General features: G+C 40.7%; 2 protein-coding genes across 6 annotated transcripts in view; both read left to right on the top strand.

Annotated features, from left to right (window-relative positions):
* The first annotated feature begins 5,226 nt into the window (after positions 1-5,226).
* LOC119846196 lies at positions 5,227-10,000 on the top strand. The gene is made up of 3 exons (XM_043500632.1): positions 5,227-5,898; positions 6,622-9,034; positions 9,260-10,000. The coding sequence occupies exons 1-2, from the start codon at positions 5,325-5,327 to the stop codon at positions 6,651-6,653; spliced, it is 606 nt and encodes a 201-aa protein (XP_043356567.1). The 5' UTR covers positions 5,227-5,324; the 3' UTR covers positions 6,654-9,034; positions 9,260-10,000.
* Positions 10,001-10,887: 887 nt separating this feature from the next.
* The window catches only part of MAGI3 (membrane associated guanylate kinase, WW and PDZ domain containing 3), a 198,248-nt gene continuing 181,613 nt past the window's right edge, over positions 10,888-27,522 (top strand). For 3 of the 5 annotated variants that reach the window (XM_043500625.1, XM_038379478.2, XM_043500623.1), the window contains exon 1: positions 10,889-11,306. In XM_043500625.1, the coding sequence (XP_043356560.1) occupies positions 10,976-11,306 (331 nt within the window). In that variant the 5' untranslated portion in view covers positions 10,889-10,975. Of the gene's footprint in view, positions 11,307-27,522 lie in introns of all 5 variants that reach the window. The other 2 variants (XM_038379479.2, XM_043500626.1) reach the window with 1 other exon arrangement.

The following is a 27,522-nucleotide window of genomic DNA, read 5'->3' as shown; positions in this document are numbered from 1 at the left end:
TTAGGTCTGTGATCGAGTGACCAGAGAGATTGAAGTGTTCTCCAACTGGTTTTTGAATGTTATAATTCTTGACGTCTGATTTGTGTCCATTCATTCGTTTACATAGAGACTGTCCAGTTTGACCAATGTACATGGCCGAGGGGCATTGCTGGCACATGATGGCATATATCACATTGGTAGATGCGCAGGTGAACAAGCCTCTGATAGTGTGGCTGATGTGATTAGGCCCTATGATGGTATCCCCTGAATAGATATGTGGACAGAGTTGGCAACGGGCTTTGTTGCAAGGATAGGTTCCTGGGTTAGTGGTTCTGTTGTGTGGTGTGTGGTTGCTGGTGAGTATTTGCTTCAGATTGGGGGGCTGTCTGTAAGCAAGGACTGGCCTGTCTCCCAATGTGATATATGCCATCATGTGCCTCTGTTTTTTCTACCAAATGCATCCGATTAAGTGAGCTGTAGCTAACGAAAGCTTATGCTCAAATAAATGTGTTAGTCTCTAAGGTGCCACAAGTACTCCTTTTCTTTTTGCGAATACAGACTAACACGGCTGCTACTCTGAAACATATTGACTGAGCTATTCACAGCAACAGCAGCTGATGAAAAGGATTTTTCCTGTATCTGAGCATGCCCTATTCGTTTTTAAATATTTGCAAAGACTGAAGATAGCCAAACACCCGCTGTCTATTGAAAACCTACACAACCCATCAGTTGTCCTGACTACGTACCTATAGCAGGTACGGTTCAGGGTCACCCATCTCAAAAAAGGTAATTAGCTTTTTTTTTTTAATGTATCCAATAATACTTTGCCTCTCTGCAGCTCTTTTACTTTGAGTTTCTTGCAGAAGTTCACAAGTACTAGTTTCCAGCCATTCTATGGCACTTTAGATAATAAGCGTCCCCAGTTTGCAGATGGGAAACCTGAGACACAAATGGGGATGTGACTTTGCCAAGACTCCCAGGAAGTCCATGATAGAACCCGAATAGAACCTGGCATGCCGACTCCCTGTCCTGTGCTCTTACCACTGAGGAACCAACCTGGTCTGCAAAGGCTTGGATACCAACACCTTATGACTATGTGTGAACGATTGCTCTTTACTGTGTGCCCAAATGTGTGCTACGCACTCACTTGTTTTGAAATGTGGGAGGAAGAACGTGGTCCTGTGAGGCAGAATTGATGCTATTCTTGCTTATATTCGGTGTCTATATGCCATCGTGATGTGTGTAATAAAAACACACAGATTTACTCAGCTGCTTTTCCGACTACGAGATCTGGGTTGATGCTAATATACAGCCTGCTGGGTTTGATGCCTTTTCCATTCCCATGTGATGATTCTAGACACCGCAGCTTAGTCAGTCCAAGTTGACACAGATCTTTACTAATACTTACGTTTATTTTCTCAACTTTTACAGCTTGATAAAAATCCCCTGGTAAGATCTTCTTGTGTGGCAGCACATCTTATAATGTAAGCTAATTTATGTTGCACTTAAGTTTGCCTTCAAATACCTGTATCCTGGGGTCACACAATGTTCAAACAGTCCATCCCAGAAAATTATGGCCGCAGAATAGCAAGTGTGTAGCTTTGAACCATTCTCTTCCACCAGTGATTCATTTAGGATTCCTTAGGGGCACTCCACTCACTGAATAATTTGTTACCTACATTTGAGACATAAAGCCTCAAAGTGGAAAAACTGAGCCTGCATTTCTTCTGCCATTTCCAAGTCTCTAAAGTCCTGGTCTCTAGACTGTTATCAGTTAGCATCAGAGGCCAGGTCTACACTACAAACTTACATTAGTATAACTGCATCACTCAGGGGTGTGAAAAATCAGTTTTACTGACCTAACCCTGCCCCATGTAGAAAGTGCTACAGGGAAATGACAGGGCTTCTCCTGTTGGCATAGCTGCTGCCTCTTTTGTGGAGGTGGATTAACTGCGCCGATGGGAGAGAGTCTCTTGTTGGCGCAGTAGCATCTTCACTGAAGTGCTACAGTTACAGCTCTGCCACTGCACCGCTTTTAAGTGTAGACCTGTCCATAGTGTTAAGCCACATTACCAGTTCTTCTAGCACTTTAATAATGTTGCGGGTGGCCCATTGGCCCCTGTAGATCATACAGGGAACGTCATAAATCTACATATATAGCCCTACACTGGTGTAACCTCTTCATTTTATGCTTAGTGTTTGTTGTTCTTCTAATTGGATTCCATTCCCCACAAGTATCCAGAATTAATGCCCACATTTCACACAATCCATTGAAACAGGTAACTTTAGGGTTTTTTAGCTGTTTTTCTTTTCTGGAGGTCCAGTCTTCCTTCTTACCTAAACTGGAAACATATTAGTCTGGCTGTCTTTGAAGTTAAAGCTACATTTTTTCCCTGCATGGCTTGTCCAGAGACAAGGGAGTGGAAATGCAGCAGACTGAAACTTGCAGAGTTTCCTCATAATTTCCTCCAGTGAGATTTGACCCCCCCCCCAGTAGAAGAAGCCAGAGGATTTACTCTCTAAACCCACTGTGGATCCCTATAGATCCACTTGGTGGGAAGGGAGACACATGGCAAGGAGGAGTCACCAGAGTCAGGGATTGTTGGTGTGAGGACCCCGGGCCTAAGCAATGTTCTTTGTCTCATTATGACTTCTGGAACGAAGTCGCATGGCCAGGGACTTACCCGTTATTGCCACTCTCTTCCCCCACCCTCCCTTTTCACGGTAGCATGGGGCATAGTGGTGGAACCTATTCCTTTACATTCTTTTAGAAATGCATGTAATTTGAGCCTGATCCTGCCCAGTGCTCCATACCTCAGAAGTCAGTGGGGAGCTGAGGATGCCAGCACCTTGCACGATTGGGCCCTTTAAGGGGAAATTTGAGGCTAAGTAATCTGCATGGACCTATCTGAGGATCCCATACTGTGCCAACTGGAGCTGAGGGGAGCTTTGCCATTGACTTTGGGAGCAGGATAGACCCTCTCTGTGTACTTATTGACATGTGCTACTATGCCATGCTATGTCATGCCACATTAATTTTTGTCAGAAACCGACCAGGGCTTCTCTTTAGAAGTGTTTTACATCAGGAAAATAATTTTGCACTTGTCCTAATGTAACACCCGAATTCCGTCTTCCTTCTCTCTGAAATAGCCTGTCTCTAATTAATTATTATTAGAAATTGAGTCGTATGATACACTTTTAATGTTTGGATTGCCTTTGAACATCAGTTGTGCAATAAACAAATTTTGTTTCCTACCAAAGCATTCCATTGACATGAAACTGTTTCTTCCTTTAGTTAGGGTACCAGTACAGGCTTGAGGTCTTGTGTTTGTGAGATTTGTATATGCGCTGAATGCTGATAGCTTAAGAAAGATTGCAGAAGCCAGTGTGTAACGCACATTGAACTGGATACATTTCTCCATTTTGATGGAGCTTTAGCTCTGAGATTTCAAACATTAGCACTCAGTAAATACATAATGCTTCACATCGCAGTACGTTATGTAAGATAGTTGTAAAGAACACATTCCTTCTGCTTATCTGTAGAAGAGCTCAAATACTTTACATGTTTGCAAGCTGAAATAAATAAATCAGAAGAGGAGGAGGAATGAAAGGTGAACATACTAACTGTCAGCATGGCATAAATTAGAATTAAAGTCTGTTAAAGTTGTCAGCCAGTTCTCTGAATAGACTTCAAAGTTTTCATTACAGTAGTATAGCTTTCCTGAATTCAGCTCCTGTGTATGCATGAAATATAAGATATAGGGGCACTAAAGAGACAGGTTTGTTGAGAGCATTAGTCTTGAATAAAGGCTGTTGGTGCTGAAATGTTGACATGTCCTTATGGGTACCTATGAGTTGAACAAAGTTTTGTTACTTCAACAATCTGAAATCACTGAATTCTTTCTGAATATTCTTTCTCTGTTAAGGATTTATTCACCAAATGTCTGTGGCATTTTTACAGATTCATCATAGGCATTACAGAAATGGACACAGATTAGATTAATATGTCCAGAATTGATCTACTCAAAATCATACCCTTATTTTTTTAAATGTTAGGCTCTTTGGTCTGTTTATTTATATATTTTTTCCTCTTTCAATTGGGACACTAGACCACTCAGGTTTACTTGGTCCTTATCATAAAAATGAGAAAGCAAGACAAAAAGATAAATCAAAAGTGAGACAATTAAAATCTGCATGGATTAAAATTAGTATGGGAATTACTTTATCACATAAACCAACTCTTGTGGTATTTCTTTTTGTTTGTTTGTTTGTTAAATCCCTGGAGTCACATGAATTCACCAGAATCTCAGCTTTAAGTGTTTTTGGTTTGTTTGTTTGTTTGTTTTTTTAATTAGTAAATTCCAGGCTTCATGGTTGTATAGATCAGCTTGAAAATGTGAATCCTGAAGTTTCAAAACCCAGAAGTCAAATAAAAAACTGTATTTTTATATCCACAAACTTTTTAAGTCAACCCCTGATTTTCTGAGGAGCCTGACTTGTGTGTGTATGTATACGTGTATATAGATTCATAGATACTAAGGTCAGAAGGGACCATTATGATCATCTAGTCTGACGTCATGCACAATGCAGGCCACAGAATCTCACCCACCCACTCCTGCAAAAAACCTCTGACCTATGTCTGAGCTATTGAAGTCCTCAAATCATGGTTTAAAGACTTCAAGGAGCAGAGAATCCTCCAGCAAATGACCTGTGCCCCATGCTACAGAGGAAGGTGAAAAACCTCCAGGGTCTCTTCCAATCTGCCCTGGAAGAAAATTCCTTCCTGACCCCAAATATGGTGATCAGCTAAACCCTGAGCATATGGGCAAGATTCACTAGCCAGATTTAATAATTTTATTAAGATAATGCTGAAGTAAAAAGAAAACGGTACAGAGTTTAGGTATAGAAGTTCCTGGTTATCAGGGAATAAAGTACATATTATATCAAGGGGTGCGAAATTCAGTTTAGGAGCAGGTGGCATAAGGAATACAAAATCTGCAGTCTCCCCGATTGGGGGTAAAAGTTTAACGGGCCAAATTCAAACACTGAGATATGGGGATATGTTGTCCATATAGTGGCTATGTTCACTGTGGAGTATAATGAGTGGATACGATGATGAGGATGGATCTACCCTCATTTGGTGGGATTTAATGTTCAGTGAGTTTATGGTTCCAGTTCATATGATCCAATGGAAAAAGTCTCTCAGTCCCTTTCCCATAGCTTGATGCACGATGTGTACCGGCTCACACCTCCTGGTATTGTTGGTGGCCAGTGATGTGTTCGATGTAGATGTCCCTGGACCATCGGATTGTGTCAGAGACCATGAGGCGCCGCATGAGCCGTGCATGTCGTCGACCGATCCTGCAGGTCCACAGCACACGCTCGTTGCAGGGGTCCCAAGCGCTCAGGGCTCCGACGATCAGGGCATCCATCTGCACCTCGTAGCTCTTCGCTCTCAGGGTGTCGGCCAGGAGGGCGTATTTTTCCAGCTTACGAGCTCAGGATTCGTGGAAGGCCAGGGTTCTGTTCTCGAAGGAGACCATGATGTCGATGAGGATGATCTTTTTCTGGTCCTCGTCGGTGACTACCACATCAGGTCGCAACTGGCTGTCCGTCCCGGGCATGGTGGAGTTCACGGCGACCTCCCCCTGGCGCGGTGCGATGGCTTTCACCAGGCGGTTCTGGATGGCGTTGTGGCGCAGCTGCCAGGCTCTGGAGTAGGGCTTGCAGCTGCACAGGACGTGGGGCAGGGTCTGGTTGGAGTAGGCGCACTTCCTTCAACGTTTGTCTCTGTTCCTGTGGCGGACGGCTCCGTTGAGCAGGACACAGTTGAGCCGGGTGCGGTGGATGAACTGCCAGTCGGCGAAACGGGTGAAGCTGCCCCTGGCAAGGAAATGGTTGCTGGAGTCCCACTTGCTGGTAAGTTCGAAGAATTTACCCTGGTCTGGTTTACGCTTCAGGATTTCCATGTACAGCGACTGGATGGCTGCCTTCAGGGTCCTCTCCAGCATGCCCCAGGCACTCGGGGTAACGATGGTGGTGTCGTTGGATTTGATCTGTGGCACCAGGACTCCCAGCTCCTGGCGCTTCTCGCACCACTCCCTAACCTAACCTTAACCCTACAGAAAATTCTTTCCTGGGTAACTCAGATCCCACCCATCTAATATCCCATCACAGGCCATTAGGCCTATTTACCATGAATATTTAAAGATCAATTAATTACCAAAATCACGTTATCCCATCATACCATCTCCTCCATAAACTTATCGAGTTTAATCTTAAAGCCAGATAGATCTTTTGCCCCCACTGCTTCCCTTGGAAAGCTATTCCAAAACTTCACTCCTCTGATGGTTAGAAACCTTCGTCTAATTTCAAGTCTATGTGTATATATACGTGTGTGTATATTTTTAAAAACATTTGGGGCTGGCAGTTCTGCAATCACAGATGGTTTGCACACCTCCAAACAAAATAAGAAAGCAGGATGTTAAGGAAAAAACCCTCTGGTAAAGATACCAGGTGAAACTGAACACTCACAACTGCAAGATAATGCTGCTCATGCAACTTTTAAGACTCCATCCTTTCCCCTCTGCAAGTAACTCTTCTGAGCGCAACTAACTTTTTTTTTTTTTTTTTTTTTTTTAGATTCCCTGGTTTTGGTAATAGTTACCATATGAACTGGATATATGGGCCTGTAGCGGTATAGAAGTTTGCAAGCCTCTGGAAACTAACAGAAAGGTATTATGTATACATTTGTTATAAGCGCATTTCATAGCAATTTCTGAAAGACTAGTCATTTTCTAAATCTGCACCAATATTAACCATGGAAAAGGAGTTCAGAGTTCAAAGCTGTTATTGCTAATAGTCTCTACTGCTGTGAAAACTGATGTGAACATCAGGACATATAGTTCTTGAGTGGGTCAGTGAAACAAAACAACGCATTGTTTTGTAATACAGTGCATGGATCCTTTGGAATCTATAGCTACCTGTTTTTCCTGTTTCATTGTATACAGAGGAATGTAAGTGTTTGAGGAATGTAAGGTCACACCCCTTTATGTTTGCAAACAATGGTATTATACTACACCCTCATGGTACTGAAAGTTGAATTACAGTGTGCACACTTAAACACAATCATTTTTAAAGATACTTAAGATTCGTGTATATCAGTGTCGAATGGGGACTTTGGTGTAGTCAGCTTAAATGCAAAGCAATATTTTCAAGAAAGGAAACAAATACTCTTAAAATGTTTCAGAGTGAGAGATTTGCAGTGAAAATATAGTTTCTAATAAAAAAAAAAAAAATTAAGAGGGGTGGGTCATACCAGTTTGAAATCATGTGAACCAGCGGACTTTCAAATCCATAGATGATAAAACCTATTTTGAATTAGCCTTGCAAACCGTAGTTGTCATTAATGTTGTTGTTAAACAATTGCTCTAATGCACCCAAACTTTGACTCTTAAGGTCCTGGTCCTGCAAATGTTTGTGTATGTGCTTAACTTTAAGCATGTGATTAGTCACAGTGAAGTTAGCATATCCATAAGTGCCCCATAAAATTGAGGCCTGAATGGTACAGAGAGAAGATAAATATTACAGATTTATAAAGGAAACTGACTTCTCGTGAGCGGCATTTATATATTTATAAATTCATCTAAACAAGCTGACTGACCTGTTAAAATGCCAGTCACTAAAGAAATTCTACTATTGGGTAAGGATGCAGAGTAGTTAGATGTATTCAAGTTGGCCTGATACAATTAATCCTCAGGTACTTGGGGAACTAGCAGAAGCAATCTTGGAACTGTTAGCGATTCTCTTTGAGAACTTCTGAAGGATGGGTGGGGCCGGAGGGGACTGGAGAAGGACAAACATAATATCTGTCTTTAATAAGGGGACAGAGGACCTGGGGAATTATAGACCAGCCAGCCCAATTTTGATACCTGGAAAGATGCTGGAACAAATTATTAAACAATCACTTGGTTAGTGCCTAAAGGATAATAGGGTTATAAGTAATAGCCAACAGGAACTTGTTAAGAACTAATCATGCCATACTAATCTAATTTCCTTCTTTGACAGGGTTGCTGACCTAGTGGATAGGAGTCCGGTGGCACCTTAAAGACTAAGGGATTTATTTGGGCATAAGCTTTCATGGGTAAAAAACTCACTTCTTCAGTTGCATGGAGTAAAAATTACAGCTGCAGGCATAAATATACTGACACGTGAAGAGAAGGGAATTACCTTACAAGTGGAGAACCAGCGCTGACAGGGCCAATTCAATCAGGGTGCATGTGGTCCACTCCCAATAATTGATGAAGAGGTGTCAATTCCAAAAGAGGGAAAATTGCTTTTGTAGTGAGCCAGCCACTCCCAGTGCCTATTCAAGCCCAAATTAAGGATGTTAAATTTGCAAATGAATTGTAGCTCTGCAGTTTCTCTTTGAAGTCTGTTTTTGAAGTTTTTTTTTGTTGAAGAATGGATACTTTTTTTAAATCTGTTATAGAATGTCCAGGGATATTGAAGTGTTCTACTGGACTCCTTGTTGTTGTTGTGGATACAGACTAACATGGCTAGTGCTCTGAGAGGGGATGGGGTGAAGCAGAAAATTTGATGTACCTTGATTTTAGTAAAGCTTTTCACACACACTCCTGACATTCTCATTAGCAAACTTGGGAGATGTGGTCTAAATTAAATTATTAAAAAATGAGTGCACAGTTGTTTGAATATGGTTTTTCAAAGAGTAGTTAATGGTTTACTGTCAAACTGGATGTGTCTCTCTCTCTATCGGGGTCCTCCAGGGGCCTGTCCTGGGTCTAGTACTAGTCAATATGTTCAATAATGACTTGGATAACAGAGTGGAATGTGTGCTTATAAAATTTGTGGATGACGCCAAAAATGGGAGGGGATGCAAGTACTTTGGAGGACAGGATTAGAATTCAAAACAACTTTGACAAATGAGGATTGGTTTGAAATCACCAAGGTGAAATTCAGTAAAGATAAATGCATTTGATTTTAATTCCTAAGTATAGTAATTTGCACAATTACAAAATGGGGAATAACTGACTAGGTAGTTTTCAGAGTAGCGGCCGTGTTAGTCTGTATTCGCAAAAAGAAAAGGAGTACTTGTGGCACCTTAGAGACTAACAAATTTATTAGGAGCATAAGCTTTCGTGAGCTACAGCTCACTTCATTGGATGCATTCATGAAGTGAGCTGTAGCTCACGAAAGCTTATGCTCAAATAAATTTGTTAGTCTCTAAGGTGCCACAAGTACTCGTTTTCTTTTTGATTAGGTCGTAGTACTGCTGAATAGGCTCTGGGGGTTAGAGTGGATCACAAATTGAGTATGAACCAACAATGTGATGCACTTGTGAAAAGGGCTAATATTATTCAGGAGTGTAGTATGTAATACCCAGGTGCTAATTATCCTGTTTTATTTGGCAGTGGTGAGGCTACAGCTGGAGTACTGTATCAGATTGTGGGTACAAGACTTTAGGAAAGATGGCTAAGTTGGAGAGGATCCAGAGGAAAGCAACAAAAATTATAAAAGGTTTAGAAAACCTGACCTATGAGGAAAGGTTTTTTCAAAAAGGGCATGTTTAGTCTTAAGAAAAGACTTATCAAGTCTACCTTAAGTCATCAACTATTACAAAGAAGACTATGATCAATTGTTCTTTACATGGACTGAAGATAGAACACAACTAATAGGCTAAATTTGTAGCAAGGGAGATTTAGGTTACATATTAGGAAAAATCCTTTAACTATAAGGGTTAACTAAATTCTGAAATAGTTTTTCATGGGAAGTGGTGGAATCCCAATCAGTGAAGGCTTTTTAGAACAGGTTGGACAAACACCTGTCGGGGCTGATCTACATGGTCCTGCCGGAGTGCAGGTGGCTGAACGAGGTTACCTCTTGAGGTCCCTTCCAGCTCTACATTTCTAACCTGGGCATGTTAGCCAGGAGCATGATGGATATACTAATTTGTACATAAATTCAGATACACTTCCAAATAAAATAAATGTAAAAACCCATTATATGTGGCTAATTTCTATTTTCCTAGCTGGATTAAGAGAGTGTCTTTGACTTTGGTGGTGGCAGCAACAACAGCAACCTGTATTTCAGACGCTGATTTGTCCTCATCTTAAGGTGAGAAAGGAGAGGGTAGCCACAGGTGCCATTTGAGGACATTGGGCACTGAGGGACAGACAGACCCTGGAATGGTGGGCAGAAAGACAGGTGCAACAGCCATGGGTGGGGGGCGCCGAATGGAGGGCTATGGGTGGACACAGCAAGAGGGACAGACAGATGAGGAGGTGGATGGACAGCCAGGGGGAAGCCAGATGGATGGGTGCTGAGGGGGGGACATGCAGGTGGCTAGATAGCAGAGAGGATGGGGTAGATGGACAGACATAGGAGAAGGAACAGATGAACGGGGGGCAGGTGGGCTGATGGATGGAGAAACAGCAGGCCCGACTGATGTGGGGAGGAGGGACAGCACGGTGGATGAGAAGGGGGGCAGACGGAGGGATCACGGACAGCAGGCCCGACCGACGGGGCGCTGGGACGGGTGGGGGGGCAGAGAGGGAGCAGGGTGGGGTGGGGAGCAGACAGAGGGCTGCAGTGGCAGGGAGGGGCAGCACGGTGGATGAGAAGGAGACAGAGGGAGGGCAGGACAGGCAGACGTGGGGCGGGGAGGGCTGGGGGGCGGGGCAGACGGACAGAGAGGGGTGGGGGCGGGGCGGACGGACGGACAAGCAGCCGGGGACACGCCCCTTTCCAGTCCAGCCCGGGAAAGTTCTGCCTCTGACGTCACTGGGCCTCTGCTCCGCCGGGCGCGGCTAGCCGAGGGGGCGGGGCCGGCCGCGCCGGGGCTCTCGGCGTGGGGGGCGGGGCCCATGGAGGGGGGCGGGGCCGGCCGCCGCGCTGAGGGCAGCAGTCGGGAGGCTGCGGCGGCCGCGTTCGGAGGCGCGCGGCCCTGTGAGGCGGGCGCGGCCCCCCATGGTGCGGCATGTCGAAGACGCTGCGGAAGAAGCGGCACTGGCTGAGCAAGGTGCAGGAGTGCGCCGTGTCCTGGGGGCCGCCGCAGCCCGGCGGGGCGCCCGACCCGGACCTGCTGCGGGGCGGCGCCGAGCTCGGCGAGTTCCCCTACCTGGGGGGCCGCCTGCTGCTGGGCGAGCTCGGCGGGCCCGGCCCGCAGCTGCTCTCCGGCAAGCCCCCCAGCCCCGGGGACGTGCTGCTGGAGGTGAACGGCACCCCCGTGAGCGGCCTCACCCACCGCGACACCCTGGCCGTCATCCGCCACTTCAGGGAGCCCGTGCGCCTCAAGACCGTGCGCCCAGGTGAGTCCGGGACCGGCCCCCAATTACCCCCGCCCCGCCCCGCCCCGCCCCCCTTGGGAACGGGGCCGCCTCACTCTCCCCGCGACGGGCCAGCAGCGGCCCCGCCCCACTGCCGTTGGGGCCAGCGCGGGCCTGGCCCCGCCCCCCGGAACCTGCCTGGCCCCGCCTTCCCCCTCCGCCCCCCCGACCGCTGCCCCTCACAGCCGGGGGCACACCTGGGCGTGCTCCGTTCCCTCCCCGGGGCACGCATGGCCCTGCCTTCCTAGCCCCTGATCCCCTTCCTCTGGGCCAGCTGTGGCCCTGCCTCTCCCCCCTCCCAGCCCGCTGCACCAGGGTGTTTCCTGCTCAGCCACTTGTGGGGCTGGCGCTTGAGTCGGATCCCTGGTTTCTTGTCCCTGAGCTACTAACTTGTTCCTTGTTAACTGCTTATGCAAGGGCTCTGGGTCTGTCACCCCCCGGCCCAGTGGACCCTGCACCCAGCCTGGAGGCCGGGAAGTGCCGGCTTTTCTATGAATTGGTTTAATCTTTGTTCACTGTGCACTAGTCTCCCTGCAAAAATAATCTCCCCTCCCATGCGGTGGGATCCTTTTCTAAGAGCCGGGCAGTCCTGGAATAAGTTCTTTTGGTGTAAAAATCCTTTCTAGCGTGTTATAATCTTCATCTAGTTTATTCAGAGCTTTTTTTTTTTTTTTTTTTTTTGCTGCCTACAGCAGATGGTTTGACATAGCTGCCCTTAGTATTCGTTATATCCAGTAACAATTTTGTAGTTGAAAATATTTGACTTGCTTCATCATTGCTATTCATTTTGTTATCAGTAGATTGGGTTTATTTTGTGCAGGGATACTGAGGTCATTGCATCTCCTCGAGGGAATCAGTTATCTTTATGTCCATTGTAATCTGATGTATGTTGTGTTACGTTGTGTTACTTGGATTTTAAAGCATTTCTCTCTCAAAAATTCCATGAACACTGTTCCTGGATTTTTTCCATTTTCCATTCTGTCTGAAGCTTGGGAAGGAGAAGAGTTCTTGCCTCTGTCCGTTTCTATCTTGGGAGAATTCTCTGAGATAAATCACTGTGGTTGTAACTGAAGTTTGTGGTTGAGCAAACATGTTTTTGCACAGTCTGTCTACCCATGGTATGGGTCCTGCAACTTTCTCAGAACAGTGAAACAGATTCATGTTAAACTAAGTGTCTAGCTTTCTGTTTGATTTTTAGTTCTACAGCAGTCATTCTAGTGTAATGTTGGAATGACTAACTTGTATTTGACCTTATGTTCTAGCTTTCCTGTTTTATCCATGATACAGTGCTCCCATTCCAAAACACGCTTTGGGAACCAAGTTGTTTATGTTATGTGAGTGGAGTTTATAGGAAACTTGTGTTTTGAGAGCTAATGAGAGGATAGGGGAGATAGTGTCAGTAAAGGCTATCAGACCAGTAGTTGGTTTATTATAAAATCTGTTGGTTTGCTAGGCCTTTGTAGAGAATCAGCACTTTTATGTGGCAAGAGTCAGGTGGGTTTATGATAGTAGGGGTAGAATAGAGTTAGAGATGTTAGTTTCAAAGGATTCTTCCTTTTAAAATTGAGAAAGGATGGACAGGATGAAGTTACACATGGAATTCCAACATTTATTGTAATCTTCCTCTCTGAAAATAAAGTGAGACTTATCCTTCGCAAACTAGTCCCGACATACCTGCTTAAAAACTGCTCTGTGGCCACCTACCAATGAAACTCAATCCTCATACAAGATTTCAGCCTTGTAGTAAAGAGTGGCCTTCCAACAGGGATCTTTTATAGTTTCAGTATTGTAATTTTGCTCTTTATTCTGTGTAAGTTATTTCCACTTCTGTCTGTCCATAGATCGTTCAATATTCTGTGTTTTTGAATAAAGCCAGATCAACTATTGTAGTTGTGTGTATTATATGTAACGTTACCTCTCAATTTCAAAAAGTGTTTGCTGCGGCTATGAGTGGCATCTGAGAGGAATGCCCTTCCTTTCCAAATGAATACATGGGTATTTTTACATACATTGGTATTCTGTGTTTGGCCCTGGTCACATTTCTTAGTGGATTAAGAGTAAAATGCAATAATTATGTAAAAAAACCCTTAAAATCTCTCCATCTCCCTTTTGAAAAGCTCAATGAAGAATCTCAAAAAGATCTGAAATTAAAAACATGTATCGGCTATTTGTAATGTATTGAAACTGGCTAGGAGTATAATAGCAAATGTCCTTGGGGAAAGTAGGAGATTCTATATTGTTGTGATTAATTTTGAACCTCTTAGATAAATATGAATGCAGAATTTAAGAAGGGATGTACTGTTTGTTGTTTAGTTTTCCTTTTATCTGATATTTACATGAGAAATGAGATTTTTTTTTGGCAGTTTTTCATTAAACTACAGTCAGGTGTACTAAGCACTCTGCCTTTTGTCTGTACTGAACAGCAGCTCTAAAGCATTACACAGCAAATTATAATAGCAGAGCTTAACCTTAGGGTAAGATGATTTTGAAGTAGTGATTATTCTCCTGGCTATAATTATATATGAATATATAGGTACATAGTGTATGTCTGTTCCAATCCGGGTGAAATTGATAGAATTAATTGCAGTGAAGCAGAATTTAAAGGGACTCTTGGATAAGTGATTGGATTGTTTTCTGACACCTTTAGCTTCTCTTAACCGAAACATAAAGGTTTGGTAGGGTATAGTATGACATGTGAAGATGGGGACTGTGACTTCAGTGCATTACTCGTACTCTAAGTCCCAGTGTCACAAAGCCAGGAAATTGAATCTCTGCAAGCTTTCTCCATAGTAATGTGTACTGCTTACTTAAAAAGGGTTAAATCTCAGTTGTTGAATGGTGTCTTAGCTTTGTCTATGATCAGAACCAGTGCAAATGACACTATATATCCTGAGAACATTCTTGAAACTCCCCATTCCTATTTCATGATATTGTTTTCACTTTCCAAAGAGAACTCAGCTTCCAATCATAGAATAACATTAATTTGAATATATTGTAATTAACCGGGAATACCAGATCATTGCAATAAAATCCTCTTTACCAGCATGGATCTCAAATGTCAAGTAAATACTAAATAGTATTACCTGCAATCACAGACTAATGATTTACAATTGTAAATCTGAAACTAATTACAGCTTCTCAAGTTCTGCACAACACAGGTATGAACTTTACAAAGTTTAAACAAATTTTAATTATGAATGTTTTTTTAAAACTTCTTATTTTGTGATTCCTACAGTGTGACGTCAATGTTGTCCTGATTGACTTACACAATCTCTCATCTGTATCTTAATTATTTTTAAGACACACCTCTATTGTTTTGTCTATTACCTAGACTCCTGATGTAAAAGCTGACCTTGAGCAAAGCATGCTTTCATTATTTCAGTTTCTCCTATCTCCATTTCACAGGGGAGGATATCATTAGAATCTCAGCACTCAGGGTCCAGTTCTGCTCTCAGAACTTCCTCTTACTTAAATTTCTTGAATAAATTTGGCAGCAGAATTGGGCTTCTGCGTGTTTTTTATTATTATTTTATTATTTGGTCATTTGTTTACTGTGAAGTTGAATAGTTAATTTCGAAAGAAAGGCGAAGTCTGTGGGCCAAGGCAGTGATCTTTCTAAATTATTTTTATTTATTTAATTCCAATATTCTCTCAGTTTGACAGTTTCTCTCTTACCACCGGCATGAGAAGCATTGTCCTAGTTGTAAAACACACACCCCATAAAATAATATGTGCAATGCTTTATAATTTGTATTATTAGGGCTGTGACTTGACAGTGGCAAACCCTTCTAGCAAGGAAAGGTAACCACTACAGTACAATTGCTAGAGCAGTGAAAAGAGAACTAGCTGTTCTAATTAATACTGTTGTTGTTCGAATTCACTTTTTGAAGCAAATTGAGCTAGGACTTCAGCTTATGTGTATGTGTGGATACAGACTAACATGGCTACCCCCTAATATTTCAGCTAGTGTTTCCCATGATGAAATTTGCTTCCTTTCCACTCCCTGGTCCAAAATAGTCCAAATTTACTGACCTTCAGAATGCTTCAGATTGCATTTATTTGTGTAGGCATGTGGGGTGTTTGAGGATCTGTGGCATTCTTGGAGTGTCATCGGTCTTGAGTGCATGGGGGGTTTTGAGATGGGGATAGGTGATTTTTTTGGTAGTGGTGGGGTTGGCCTCTTGATCTGCTGGTGCTGTTTGTTTTTATATGGATTATGATTTTGATTATGTCAGGGTGCCTAGTCCTTTGGGTAGATATTTTGTTTGTATTCAAAAAAGTGAGCATATAGGCCAATTTAAATTAATACAGCACAGCAAAATGACAGGGAAAACATTATTTCCTTCTCTTCCAGTCATATCAAGGTAAAAATAAAAACTGGATCCTCACAAGTCAACCTACATCTTTAGTGAGAATTTCTAAGTAGGCCTTAGCATGCCTGGAAGCTCACCAAACTGAGGCACTGTCACAACAAGAATGCAGGGGAATTCTAAAGTTGAGGGCCCTGTACTAAATATGTCCTGCCCTCATCCTCTTGACACTGAGGTATTTGTTGGTACATTTCTAAATCTTTGTCTGTACAACCTCAGTGCTGACTGACTACCTCTATCTTTTTTAATCAATATGGCATTTCATTAAAGTCTGATGCTGGTGTTTCAGTAGCTTTCGGCAGTGGATCAACAGGTTAGACTTGCTTTGTACCACGTGGTGACACACAGCTCTTTATTAAGTAAAGCAATATCTTTATTTGACAGCAATGAAATCTGCATTGGATGTTTCTAGCAGGCTCAGTAATGAATCTAAAATGAAAATTTCAGGATCTAGTTTAGCTTTCTTGAAAGACACAAATGTTAATCAGACTGCACGTTGTTAACTACACATTGCGAGATATGGACTTTTTCACTGGTGGAGAAATGTGTGTCCTCCACTCTCTGCCCTCTTTTAGTTACTAACATGAGCACATGTAGGGTGACCAGACAGCAAGTGTGAAAAATTGGGATGGGGATGGAGGGTAATAAGCACCTATATAAGACAAAGCCCCAAATATCCAGACTGTCCCTATAAAACTGGGACAGCTGGTCACCCTAAGAACGTGCCTAGTTTTATTTGCTATGGATTCAAGTTTAGGGCCTGCTACTTAGTTGTATAACACCTGTCCTTGGTAAGATGGGAACAGTAGTGGCAAAGAGAAATGCGTAAGGCTTCCTCTTACTACACAGTATAAATAAATACTAAAACAGTCCTTGTCAAACATAGTGGACTTGAGATGAACCCTATATTTAAAATACATTGTTATTAAAATGATGGCTTCCTGCTAGTCCCCAACATACAAGTGTCCATGTTGTAACTGACAATAAGACCAAGGACCAATATGGGCTATGGAGACTGAACTATTCCATCATCAACTAAAAGTGCATCCACACTTCCACATTAGATATGAGACATATTGATAAGAAAGCATATAGATCAAGCTTGCACTGCTGCTGACTGTATTGTTGCTGTTAAGGGACTAAATGGAAAATTTCAGCCTAAACTACGGTAAAGTCAGCATCTTTTAGTGCTGAGTTTATTTAAAAATGAGCCTTCTGGCCACAGTAAGTCTCCATTTTTAGTTTCCAAAATATTCAGGCAGGTTATGAAGCCCTGCTGCCAAAGTACTTCCCAGATATTGTGAATGCCAACATTGGCAAAGTGAAGCATAGATTATTAGTTTAGTAGCCAATAGTGTATCAAGAGTGGGTTGAGACTACCATATAAAGTTCTAAAGTAGGCAGAATTGCTGATTATATGCAAAATCTTCAACTCAGAGTCTGAATAGCAGAATTATCTTTCTTCAGTCCTTTCAAGATGATAGAGCATCAGTGAAGCTACTCTGTGGCCACTATTGCAGCTTCAGGACACAGTATGCCCTTTTGGGAAGAAATTAGTGCTGTATACAATTGCTATTCTTCAATCTCCCTCACCCACTGGGCACAGTAAGCATTTCCATAGAGTACAGCTCTGCAATGTACAGGGAGTGTGACTTGATACACTTTTGCAGTGAATTTACATTGGTTCTGCTGGATTGGAAACCAAGGCCGGACAGTATTTGCCCCTTTTGAAATGAGGTAGAGAAATTTTTCTTTCAGGTAAATAGGTGGGGTGCTAAAAGGCTGTAGCTCTCTGAAGTGAGTTATTGGATGAGTGGTATTCACCATGCACTTCTGAACTCAAAAATTCTGTGAAGTATTTGATATATACAATAGTAAATATGCAGCAAACTACACCAATAATTATTTGAGGGCACAAGTCCATTTATCTTAGAAGTATGTGTACTCGTACTAGATTTACTTTGTCATCCAATTTCATCATCAGTTTCTTAATATGATATGGTATAAACATCATAACATGCTCCTCTCCTTAGTTTAACATTTTTTAAAAAGTTGGCTATTAGTAGATTGTTTAAATGCTTTGGCTGTGTGTGAGTGGAGGTAATGATAATCTTAATTGTTCTAGTTCTGTTCCGTTTGATTTACAGACTATTTTTTTTCTACAAGAGATCTCCCTGATAAATAGCTCTCTTGGTGGGATGGTGTAAATTATTTTTTGCAAACAATTGCCATGTTTTATCTAAAACTCTCAAATTTGTCATTGTATTCATCACCTGATATGCAGATAAAGTGCAAAACTAGCAGAATCCACCCCTTTCAGTCTGACCATAGTTCAAATCCTAACAAAAGATGATGCATAAATAAGAGGAAGACTGATTCACTTGTTTAGCTTTAGGACATTTCAGTGCCTGGAATATGATCCAGTAGTTGCCCATTCTTTGGTTCCTGGCATGGGTTAGGTCCCAATCCTGCAAACGTGTTTAACTTCACTACCATGAGTAGTTCCATCAAAGTCAAGTCTCATGTGCAAACTTTATTACTGCAAATACATGCAGTACTGGGGCTTTAGTTTTTAACATTTAGTTTTGGAGACCATAAGTCTTTTCTTACACTTTCAATCCCAGTTAAAATTCAACACTAGTGAGAAATTTTTAAAAATTTTTGCAGCATCCTTCCATTTAGTACAGATGGAAGAAAGGGGGCCGTCCTTTACCAGATTTGAGCCAAGTCTTTTTTGTTGCCAGTTCTGCAGTTTCATCTTCTAGCTGTGAAATAAATGGACAACCATGATGCCAATGAATTAATTGCAATCCAGTACTACTTTGATATGTATGGTTGAAAGTGCCTGACTGGCAGCCAGAGCCTCTAGTTGGTACTTAGTAGTCCAAATGTTAATACCAATACAGGGTACCAGAACTGTACGTCTGAACTCTGGTAACACAGATGGACCTGTTAGAATGGTACATTAGATTTACTTTACAACCTCTTCTGTGGTTGGGGGGAGGGCTGCTTTTGCTATGCTATTTAATTGGCTCAAAAAGAAAGAAATAGCATACTAATCTCTCTTTTTGTGGGAGTGTGGTCTGTTGACTAGGGCTGGGCTACAAGTAATTGAAATTCTTAGCTTCTATTTGTGTCTCTGCTACTCCTTTCTTGTTTGAACTTTGACAAGACACTTAACCCCTATCTAAACCTCACTGCTCTCATATAGTGATCTTTACCTCATGTGGTCATCTTTTTATTAAGTGTTTTGAAATTCTCTGGTACTGTAAAAACAATCATATTACTGTTACAGTACAGTGTATTATACAGAGTGCATTATGTCTACTTTTAAGATCTCCATCTCATTGCACATAGCATCACACTTATTTGTTTTTGAATGTGCATTTATCAAATCTGCTGTTGGTATCAGGAGAAGACTTTCAAAGTCAAAAATAAAAGGAGTACTTGTGGCACCTTAGAGACTAACAAATTTATTTGAGCATAAGCTTTCGTGAGCTACAGCATCCGATGAAGTGAGCTGTAGCTCACGAAAGCTTATGCTCAAATAAATGTGTTAGTCTCTAAGGTGCCACAAGTACTCCTTTTCTTTTTGCGAATACAGACTAACACGGCTGCTACTCTGAAAGTCAAAAATGAGAGTTAGGAACCCGATTCTGATTGATTTTTCAGTGGGAGTTACGGAGTTGCTGCCCTTTATGCCTTTGAAAACCTCACATGGGACTCTGCAATTGAAGTCTGGGATTATCATCTAGGGAAAGTTTGCATGCCCTATTTAGATTGGAGTAACCTGGTGTTAAAATGTGTCCAATGCTAAGCAAATGTAAGTTCTTCTGCTTGTGTAGAAGTGGCTGTTTTTCAGGTTTATGCTTGGGGGTTAGTTGTATTCAACATTTTAGTATTTGTATTTTATGATTTTTAGCTCCACTTTTGAATCTTTTGAGTACTCTGCTGTTGGCCATTAAAAATGGTGCAATACCATTAATATTAATACATGGACCACCAAACCCAGTTTTTTTCTTTTTAAACATAAATGGATCTCTTCATTATTACTGTGATCTCCCATTTATGATATTTGTTCTGTAGAAAGCCCTGTGACACAGAAACTGGTTTAATATGAGTAAGAAGGAAGGAGCAACAAATGTCTCTAAAAATAACTAACATTCTTAAAACAAGGATTATGAGAACACCTGAGAGTGAAACAGATCTCTCAATCTTTTTCATCATATTTTTATGACTGATTGTGAAGGGCCTCCTTCTAAAGAGTATGATTGGCATTGGTAAAGTTTAGCAAGTTTACTGTTGCATCTCTATAGTATATCTTTAATTGAGTATCTGTTTGAGTCCCTAAAATTACTATAGGAGGAATTGTTTTACATAAAAGTTCCCACTTTTTGTAACGTTTGGTAATTTTTCCTTTCCCCCCCCTTTTAGCATCAGGTTTATAAACTCAGGAATAGTTCTTTGTTCAAGATGCATTTATGTGATTTAATTCTATTTACAGTACTTACCAAAAGTGAGGAATGTAAGTCTATGAACTTGAATATTTTTAATTTCATATGCTTGATTAGCTGAGCCTAAGCACTGTAATATTAATAATTTAGTATTAGCCGTGCTGGTCAATTATTTTAATTTTGTTTTATTCATAATTATCCATCTTCTGAATAGGAGTTTTAGTTAGTGTGAGATCAATTTAAAAATAAACTTCAATAGTCCATTTTAAGGGTTTGTAATGTTCTCTCTCGCTTTCTATTTTAGGTATGTCTTGGTATTGTCACCTTACTGTCTATAAGGGAAATATCAAAACTCTTCTGAACAATGCACTACCATGTTACTCATTCTTTCTGCTTTGTTCGGCATTTTATTATTACCCCTATTCTCGAGTGCTTTATTGTGGGCCATTGTTGTCTTCTAAACGTTCCTTGCTTTTTGCTTACCCTGACCATGTCAGTCAATTTTTATATTAGTTTTGCCTTAGAGGAGAAGCAGATGGATGGATCCATCATCCATCTAAGAATAATTCTAATATTGCACTGTGACTTGGCCAGCAGAGAGGCTTAGACTAATAATGGCTGTGCTCTCCATGTAGAACCAAAGCTCTAAGTGGCGTCCCCCATCATGCTGAGCCTCTTGCAGCCTTGATAGACATCCTGAGGTTTACTAGCTGAAGAATAGACTATTTACAGTGTGTAGGAAAAACTGATTGTATTTTAATTTTAATAATCGGAAAGGATGGTATTTTAGAATGCATTTTTTAAAGCTAGTTGTTTGAAATTTGGTGAATATCTTAACCATGTAACTAAGAGTTATTACCTCTTGGATAATTAATTACTAAAACTAGTAGAATACAGAATTCAGTGCATTGTAAAGCCATGTTTCTATTTGTATAAATCAAGATTTTACAACTTTTATTATGACAGTTGTCTTACCAACTCAAAGGTTAGTTTCCTTCTTTGACACAGAAATGTCATAAAATGGGAGAGTAATGCACACAACATGACACTTGCTAATTTTTTTGAATGCTTCTTTAATGATTGATCTAATTTCTTCACTAATTGTTCATAATGTTCTTCACCCTGAAATACCCCAATACACTTTTTAAAGAATAATATTATCCAAAAATTAAATGCAGTCCTCTTGGATAGAACATGGGAGCTGTGTAGAGGTCTTACTTCAGTGGGAATTAAGGGTATGTAGCAGGTTCAGGTCCTAACAGTACACAACACTTTCATATGCATATGGAAGAAAAATGCTTCATCACTTTGAATTGTAGAGCTTTCCAGGGCCAAGCCTACTCTTGGCTCACAAATTCTGAGATCCCATTTTGTCTTTATTTTGTGCTAATTACCTATCAGTTTTGTTTATCTAAAAATAAAATGACACTTAAATCATGAGGGCACTGATATGCTCTCTTGAGAGTAGGGGGTTCTTATTGCTTGGTGTTTTTGTAACTAAAATGTAGATTTGTGGTCCTCCATAAGAAATAAAAAATGCAAAGGCAAGAAACTGGCTACCAACAAAAATGAAAATGACCTCTCCGTTTTCATTGTCCAAGTTGGAAAGTGTGTACGTTGGGAGGGGGCTACAGCATAAGTGGTGAAAAATAAATTAGATTTTTTATCTATTATGTCTCCAAAGGCTGTTCTGTTATATCTGCTATTCCAGTTTTATTGGTTCTAAAACATGGCCTGCAACCTTTGCCACTTGGAGTTGTGTTAAGTCCATTCAGATTTATTCAGTGTGATATCTCATTGCTATAGAGCAGGGGTTCTCAAACTGTGGTCCGCGAGCTCCATTCAGGGGTCTGCAGATGGTTCTTTCTAAAGTGTGCGCCTGGGTGGCTGCACACACGAGAACGAAGGGCCACCTAATTAGGCGTGGCTCCACTAATTAGGTGCTTGGACTGTGGAGAAGACGCACATGTAAGGTGAGATGGTGGCCTTCTGGGGAATTATAGTTTTTTTTTAAAACCTTCTTTTTGTAAATTTCACACCAGGTTATATTTTGACATCCATTAGTATATTAGTCCACCTGTTGGTTCATTTTACACCAGCAACTGGGCTATGGGAAAATATGTATTCCATACAGATCCATAGTCTCATTTTTCCTCTAGTATATCATAGAAGATTAGGATTGGAAGAGACCTCAGGAGGCATCTAATCCAACCCCCTGCTGAAAGCATCCCCAACTATATATGCTGATTTGAGCTATGTTCTGTTAAAAATGATACAGAAGTGGGGGATTTTGGTTTGAAGGTAGCTGGCACAATTTACAATATTATCTTCAGATTTTTAATTTAGACGAAACTTGCAGCCTAAATGTGAAAAGTTTGTGCATGGTGAGTGTGTGAAGGGTTGGAAAGTTGTGAGTATTGTGCCATTTGGTCAGCCATTATACCAAACTATTATTTTGACTAAGAACCCTGGCCTTTTTAAAATTCCCATCATGCAGCTTGAATTTTTATATTAAATTTAACTTTTTGTTGTAATGTGACATGGGTGAATGGTCTATTAAAAAAGAAGGTTGGATGATCTCTGAGGGCAGTAGTAAATGTGGTAACTGAGTTAACTGTTGGGAAATATGCCATTCAATATGACTGTCATCTTGTACCTCTCAATAAACTGACTTGATTGAAACAAAGATAAAAAGCAACTTTTTTGCATAGCATAGGGATTAAATGCTGGTTTCTGATGTTGCTGTAGTTGAAAGTGGGTGAACATTTCTGTTAAATCCTGATTATAAGTGGTTTAATATCTCTGCTACTTCAAAATTCAGAGTTAAAATACTGAAACTGTAGTCTGAAATGCATATTTTATTTGGAGTGGGAGAGGGTTTGGGAGTCTTGTAGTGTTTCATAGTTACTTGGCTTTATTGTTACTTGAAAAAACTAGATCAAATGGGTTTTTGCCAAATTTTTGCTAAAAGATATTTTGAAAGAAAAGGTACATTTATAGTTAGTTCATTCTTAAAATAAGTTTCCCGGACAGCAGATTCTTTCCTCCTGGTATATTTTAAATAACAAAATAGTTCTAAAAGTTTTCACTGGCTAAGGATAGTGGCTATCATTCTTAACTTTTCTGGGATTGTACAAATACCTCTCAGCATAAATAAGGTTGAGGAGAGATTATCAGCAGCCTCGCTTCTACTGATCATATTAACTGAAAGTCATTTTCTAAACGCAGCAAAATCGGGGCCTACCATTTACATAGCATAGTAAATTTACTCATAGTTCTTTGAGTAGCACTCCCCAGGTTGAGGGGTATGTGAGATTCTGCATAGTGACATGTGAATTGCAACTGGTTGTTCCCCTTCCTTCCTTCCTTCTAAACAGGAGGAGATTGTGTCGAGGCCAATGTGACATCCAAATGATTATAAAAAAAAAAAAAGGAATAGAAGCGGGCATAAAAGAAACAGTAGGTCTGAAATGAAGGAAAAAATGTTGAAGATTTATTATAGATTTCAGTGTCATAGGAGAGAGCTGATTTAGTTATAATTTCTTTGTAGAGGCTCACAGAAAGAAATAAATCAATAATTTTAGAAGGAAGATCTTTTTCCTTTCTTTGCCAGTTTTTAGCAATGTTAGCTAATCTTTCAATGGAAGGCATACCATTGATTTTTTTCTGGGTGTTGTTAAAAAACAAAACAAAACGTATTTAGCTGTAATGTATGTGTTCCCACTGTGTGAATAAGCTGAGAAGGCAGTCTGTCACTTAACTAAGCTTTTCCATGCAATAGTAAGGTTTTTCAGCAGTCTAGATTTTAGTCCTGCATTATAATATGCAGCATATTTTAGAAACTAAACTTGTACAGGGGCTGACTTAGATTTTCAGTGTTGCATACCACATACTTAAGGGTGGGATTGAGTTCTGTTTTTCTATAGTATCTGCCTGTTTGTCTCTAGGTTCATGTGTGTCAAGTAAAAAGGTTGTTTAGTTTGGGGAGAAGTTCAGAATTTTCTTTTTTTTTTCTTATGCCTAATTGTATGAACACTTTTTTTTAGGATTTAATACATGAATTACATTTTGTGCAGTTTTTTAACCTTTTATTATCAGAACACAGGAACTGCTGTACTGTATCAGACTAGAGGTCTATTTAGTCTTTTTTTTTTTAATCTGATCATGGCCAGCACCAGATGCTTTAGAGGAAGGTGTAAGAAACCTTATAATGGTCATCTGCTTTGGATAGGTGATGTTCCCATCAATTCTACAACACAGTACATGTGCTGTCTGTAGGGTCAAAATATGTCCCCTTTGGAGTTTGACTGTGTTAACAAACAAATGAATAAACAATAAAGTCCAGTCCTAGTCTCATTCACAGGATTGACTGCTTAGCCCATTGCCTAGGTTCCCTCTAAGGACATGTTAATTAAGAGGTATACTTCCTCCTCTTGTTTCCCTGCTAGGCTTAATATTGCTGGCAGGTAGTGTGTGCAACCTCTTCTGCCCTGGTTCAGTGTGGAGATTGTAAGACACTAAATTTCATTTTTTTTAATAGGGGAAGTTAATTCCTAATATGAGTCAGCTATTTAATTTAATTCCTGAAGCATATGAGGGTTTAATCCCTTGTATATTTTTAGTATCTAACATAACTGTGGACGTTATTTCAGTCTGGTTAAGCTTTTGGATTCCATATTATGCATTTACATGGCCTACCTTCCTAGAGACCTATTTGCTCTCTCGTACGCCACACCTCTTATTTCCCTCCAGTCTCAGTGGGGAAAGAGCTTTGCTTTCTCCACCCACCTTAAAAAGTTGCTGGCTTTGGAAGGGTGCAGCATCCAGTGGAAGGATGTGTCAACAGAGATTTGGGCTCTTAGATTCTTTTCCTGGCTTTGCCACCACCTTTCTGTGCATTTGGTAAATTACTTAAATGCCCTGTTTTCAGTTTCTCTGTGCCTACAAAATGGGAATAATTTTAATCTAGCCTTTTAAAGTACTTTTAGATCCCTATCTGAAAGGTACTATATACGTTAAATTTCTAAATATGCAGTGTTTTCATATACAATATGAATATTAATATAAACATCATTGTTTGCATATTTGTAGTTCTAGATAGTTTCATGTAGTGGAATAATGGTGAGGTCAAAAACCTGTTTGTGTGTTGTGTACTTCCAATGTTATCTCAGATTAAATGTTTTAAACATGAGGTCTAATATTTTTCCTCTACGCTGTATTTCAGTTAACAACTATGGGGCTAATAGAACTTTATTAGTGATGTTTCTGAAAATAAAAATTTACCTTAATAAAACGCCAGGAAGCAAAGTTATGGTAAGGGGCTGTAGGAGTAGTTCTGTTGGCCACGGATTGTTTTGAGGCTGGGTTTCTATCTAGAGTTGTACTTGTTTTTTTTTGGTTTGGGTTTTTTTGGTTGTTTTCATTTAAATCCATGTTTACAATAGCATTTTTTCAAAGTATATTATCAAATCTTTAAAAATCCTTTTTTGAATATTTACTTTCAAAGTAAACAATTTTTCCCTTGTTTAAAAAGTTTGTCTGGTGAAAGTTGTTAAATGCTCAACAAAGTTTTGCAAGCAGAATGCCCTGGCTCAGCTGCATGCTGCTGTCATACTTACCAGTTTAGAAGATGCTTCTCCATTCACTTGATTCATGACTCTCCTGCATTCCCCAAAGGAAACTAATTTAAGGAAATTCACCACAATATATCTTGAATATTTGGAATATAAATGTCTGCATTAAACATGTGCCTTGTCTAGTGACCATTCTGCCTTATCACTCAAATACATTTACATTATATATCTTATTGAATAATACTTTGAAGGGCTTTGCTTTTACTGATAGAATCTTAAACTGCTTTAGAAAAGGAATGCAAGAAATTAAGAATTACTGAAAAGTGATTCTGTTCTCCATGAAGAAAAGGAGTACTTGTGTCTTTTCTTTTTACGAATACAGACTAACACGGCTGCTACTCTGAAACCTGTTCTCCATGAGTAGCAATAAAGTAATGCAAAAAGCAGAGGGAGAGGGATTCCTTCAAATTTTTGTTGACACATTCCTTTTTATGGACTTAAATGGTGGGAACATAACTAAACCATTCATGCCTTAGAGGAGGGGAGCTTTTTCCTATATATAACACATTTTATAATATGCGTATGGCTTTTGTAAGGGGAAGACGTGGATGCTCTGTCTGTCTTGAGTACTTATATGGTCCATTTCTGCAGTATCAGAGAGACTCGCCATCGTCTGTGTTTATCCCCTGTAAAATGAGGAAGTACAGTTATCCCCATTTTGCAGATGAGGAGCTGAGGCACAGAGAGGCTAAGTGACTTGCCCAAGTTCACACAGAGTCTGTTTCAGAGGAGGGAATTGAAGCCAGAGCTACTGATTCCTAGGTTAGCTCTTTATCCACTGGGGCTTTCTTTCACTTATAGTGATGACAAAATTCCCAAAGTCATCCAGGAAATATGGGCCAAATCAGGGAGCTGAGTGCAGGTCCCCTAAGTTCCAGGTTAGTGCCATAAACACAGAACTGTTGTCCCCTCTGTGGAAAGCTTCAAGTCATGACCTTGGAGGAAAAGATAGGAAGTTGGCATTGTACTCAAAATGATTAATCATCATGATAAACTCAAGTGATAGGAACACAGATGTATGCTTGTACAAGAGAGGATTATAATTATGACTCTACCAAATTCACGGTCCATTTTGGTCAATTTCACGGTCATAGGATTTTAAAAATTGTAAATTTCATGATTTCATCTATTTAAATCTGAAATTTCACAGTGTTGTAATTTTAGGGGTTCTGACCCATAAAGGAGTTGTGTGTGCATGTGCGCGTGCGGGGGAGTGTTGCAAGGTTATTGAAGGGAGTATTGTGGTACTACTACCCTTACTTTTGTGCTGCTGCTGGAGGCAGCACTGCCTTCAGAGCTGGGCAACAGGAGAGCGGTGGCTGCTGGCTGGGAGCCCAGATCTGAAGGCAGAGCCACTGCCAGCAGCAGTGCAGAAGTAAGGATAGCATTGTATGGTATTGCCACCCTTACTTCTGTGCTGCAGCTGGCATGGCACTATCTTCAGAGCTAGGTGTCTGGCTAACAGCCATCCACATCTGAAGGCTGTGCAGAAGTAAGGGTGGCAATACTGTGACCTTCCCTGCACACACATCGTAACCTTGTGACCTCCCCGCAACTCCCTTTTGGGTCAGGACCCACAGTTTGAGAAATACTGGTCTCCGCTGTGAAATCTGTATAGTATAAGGTAAAAGCACACAAAAGACCAGATTCACGGGGGGAGACCAGATTTCACGATCCTGGACATGCTTTTCATGGCTATGAATTTGGTATGGCCCTAATTATAATGCAGAATGTGAATTAC

This window comes from Dermochelys coriacea, chromosome 21, assembly GCF_009764565.3.
Source record: "Dermochelys coriacea isolate rDerCor1 chromosome 21, rDerCor1.pri.v4, whole genome shotgun sequence".
Classification (NCBI taxonomy): Eukaryota; Metazoa; Chordata; order Testudines; family Dermochelyidae; genus Dermochelys; species Dermochelys coriacea.
Note: the sequence above shows the minus strand (reverse complement) of the source record. Positions and strands in the feature narration are given on the sequence as shown.

What these genes read in the sequence shown, in the direction of transcription:
- LOC119846196 (XM_043500632.1), top strand. Translation starts at nt 5,325, where the DNA reads ATGTCGTCGACCGATCCTGCAGGTCCACAGCACACGCTCGTTGCAGGG. An exon ending in TGCTGGAGTCCCACTTGCTG is followed by an intron (nt 5,899 to 6,621) that starts GTAAGTTCGAAG and finishes TTTTTTTTTTAG; the next exon opens with ATTCCCTGGTTTTGGTAATA.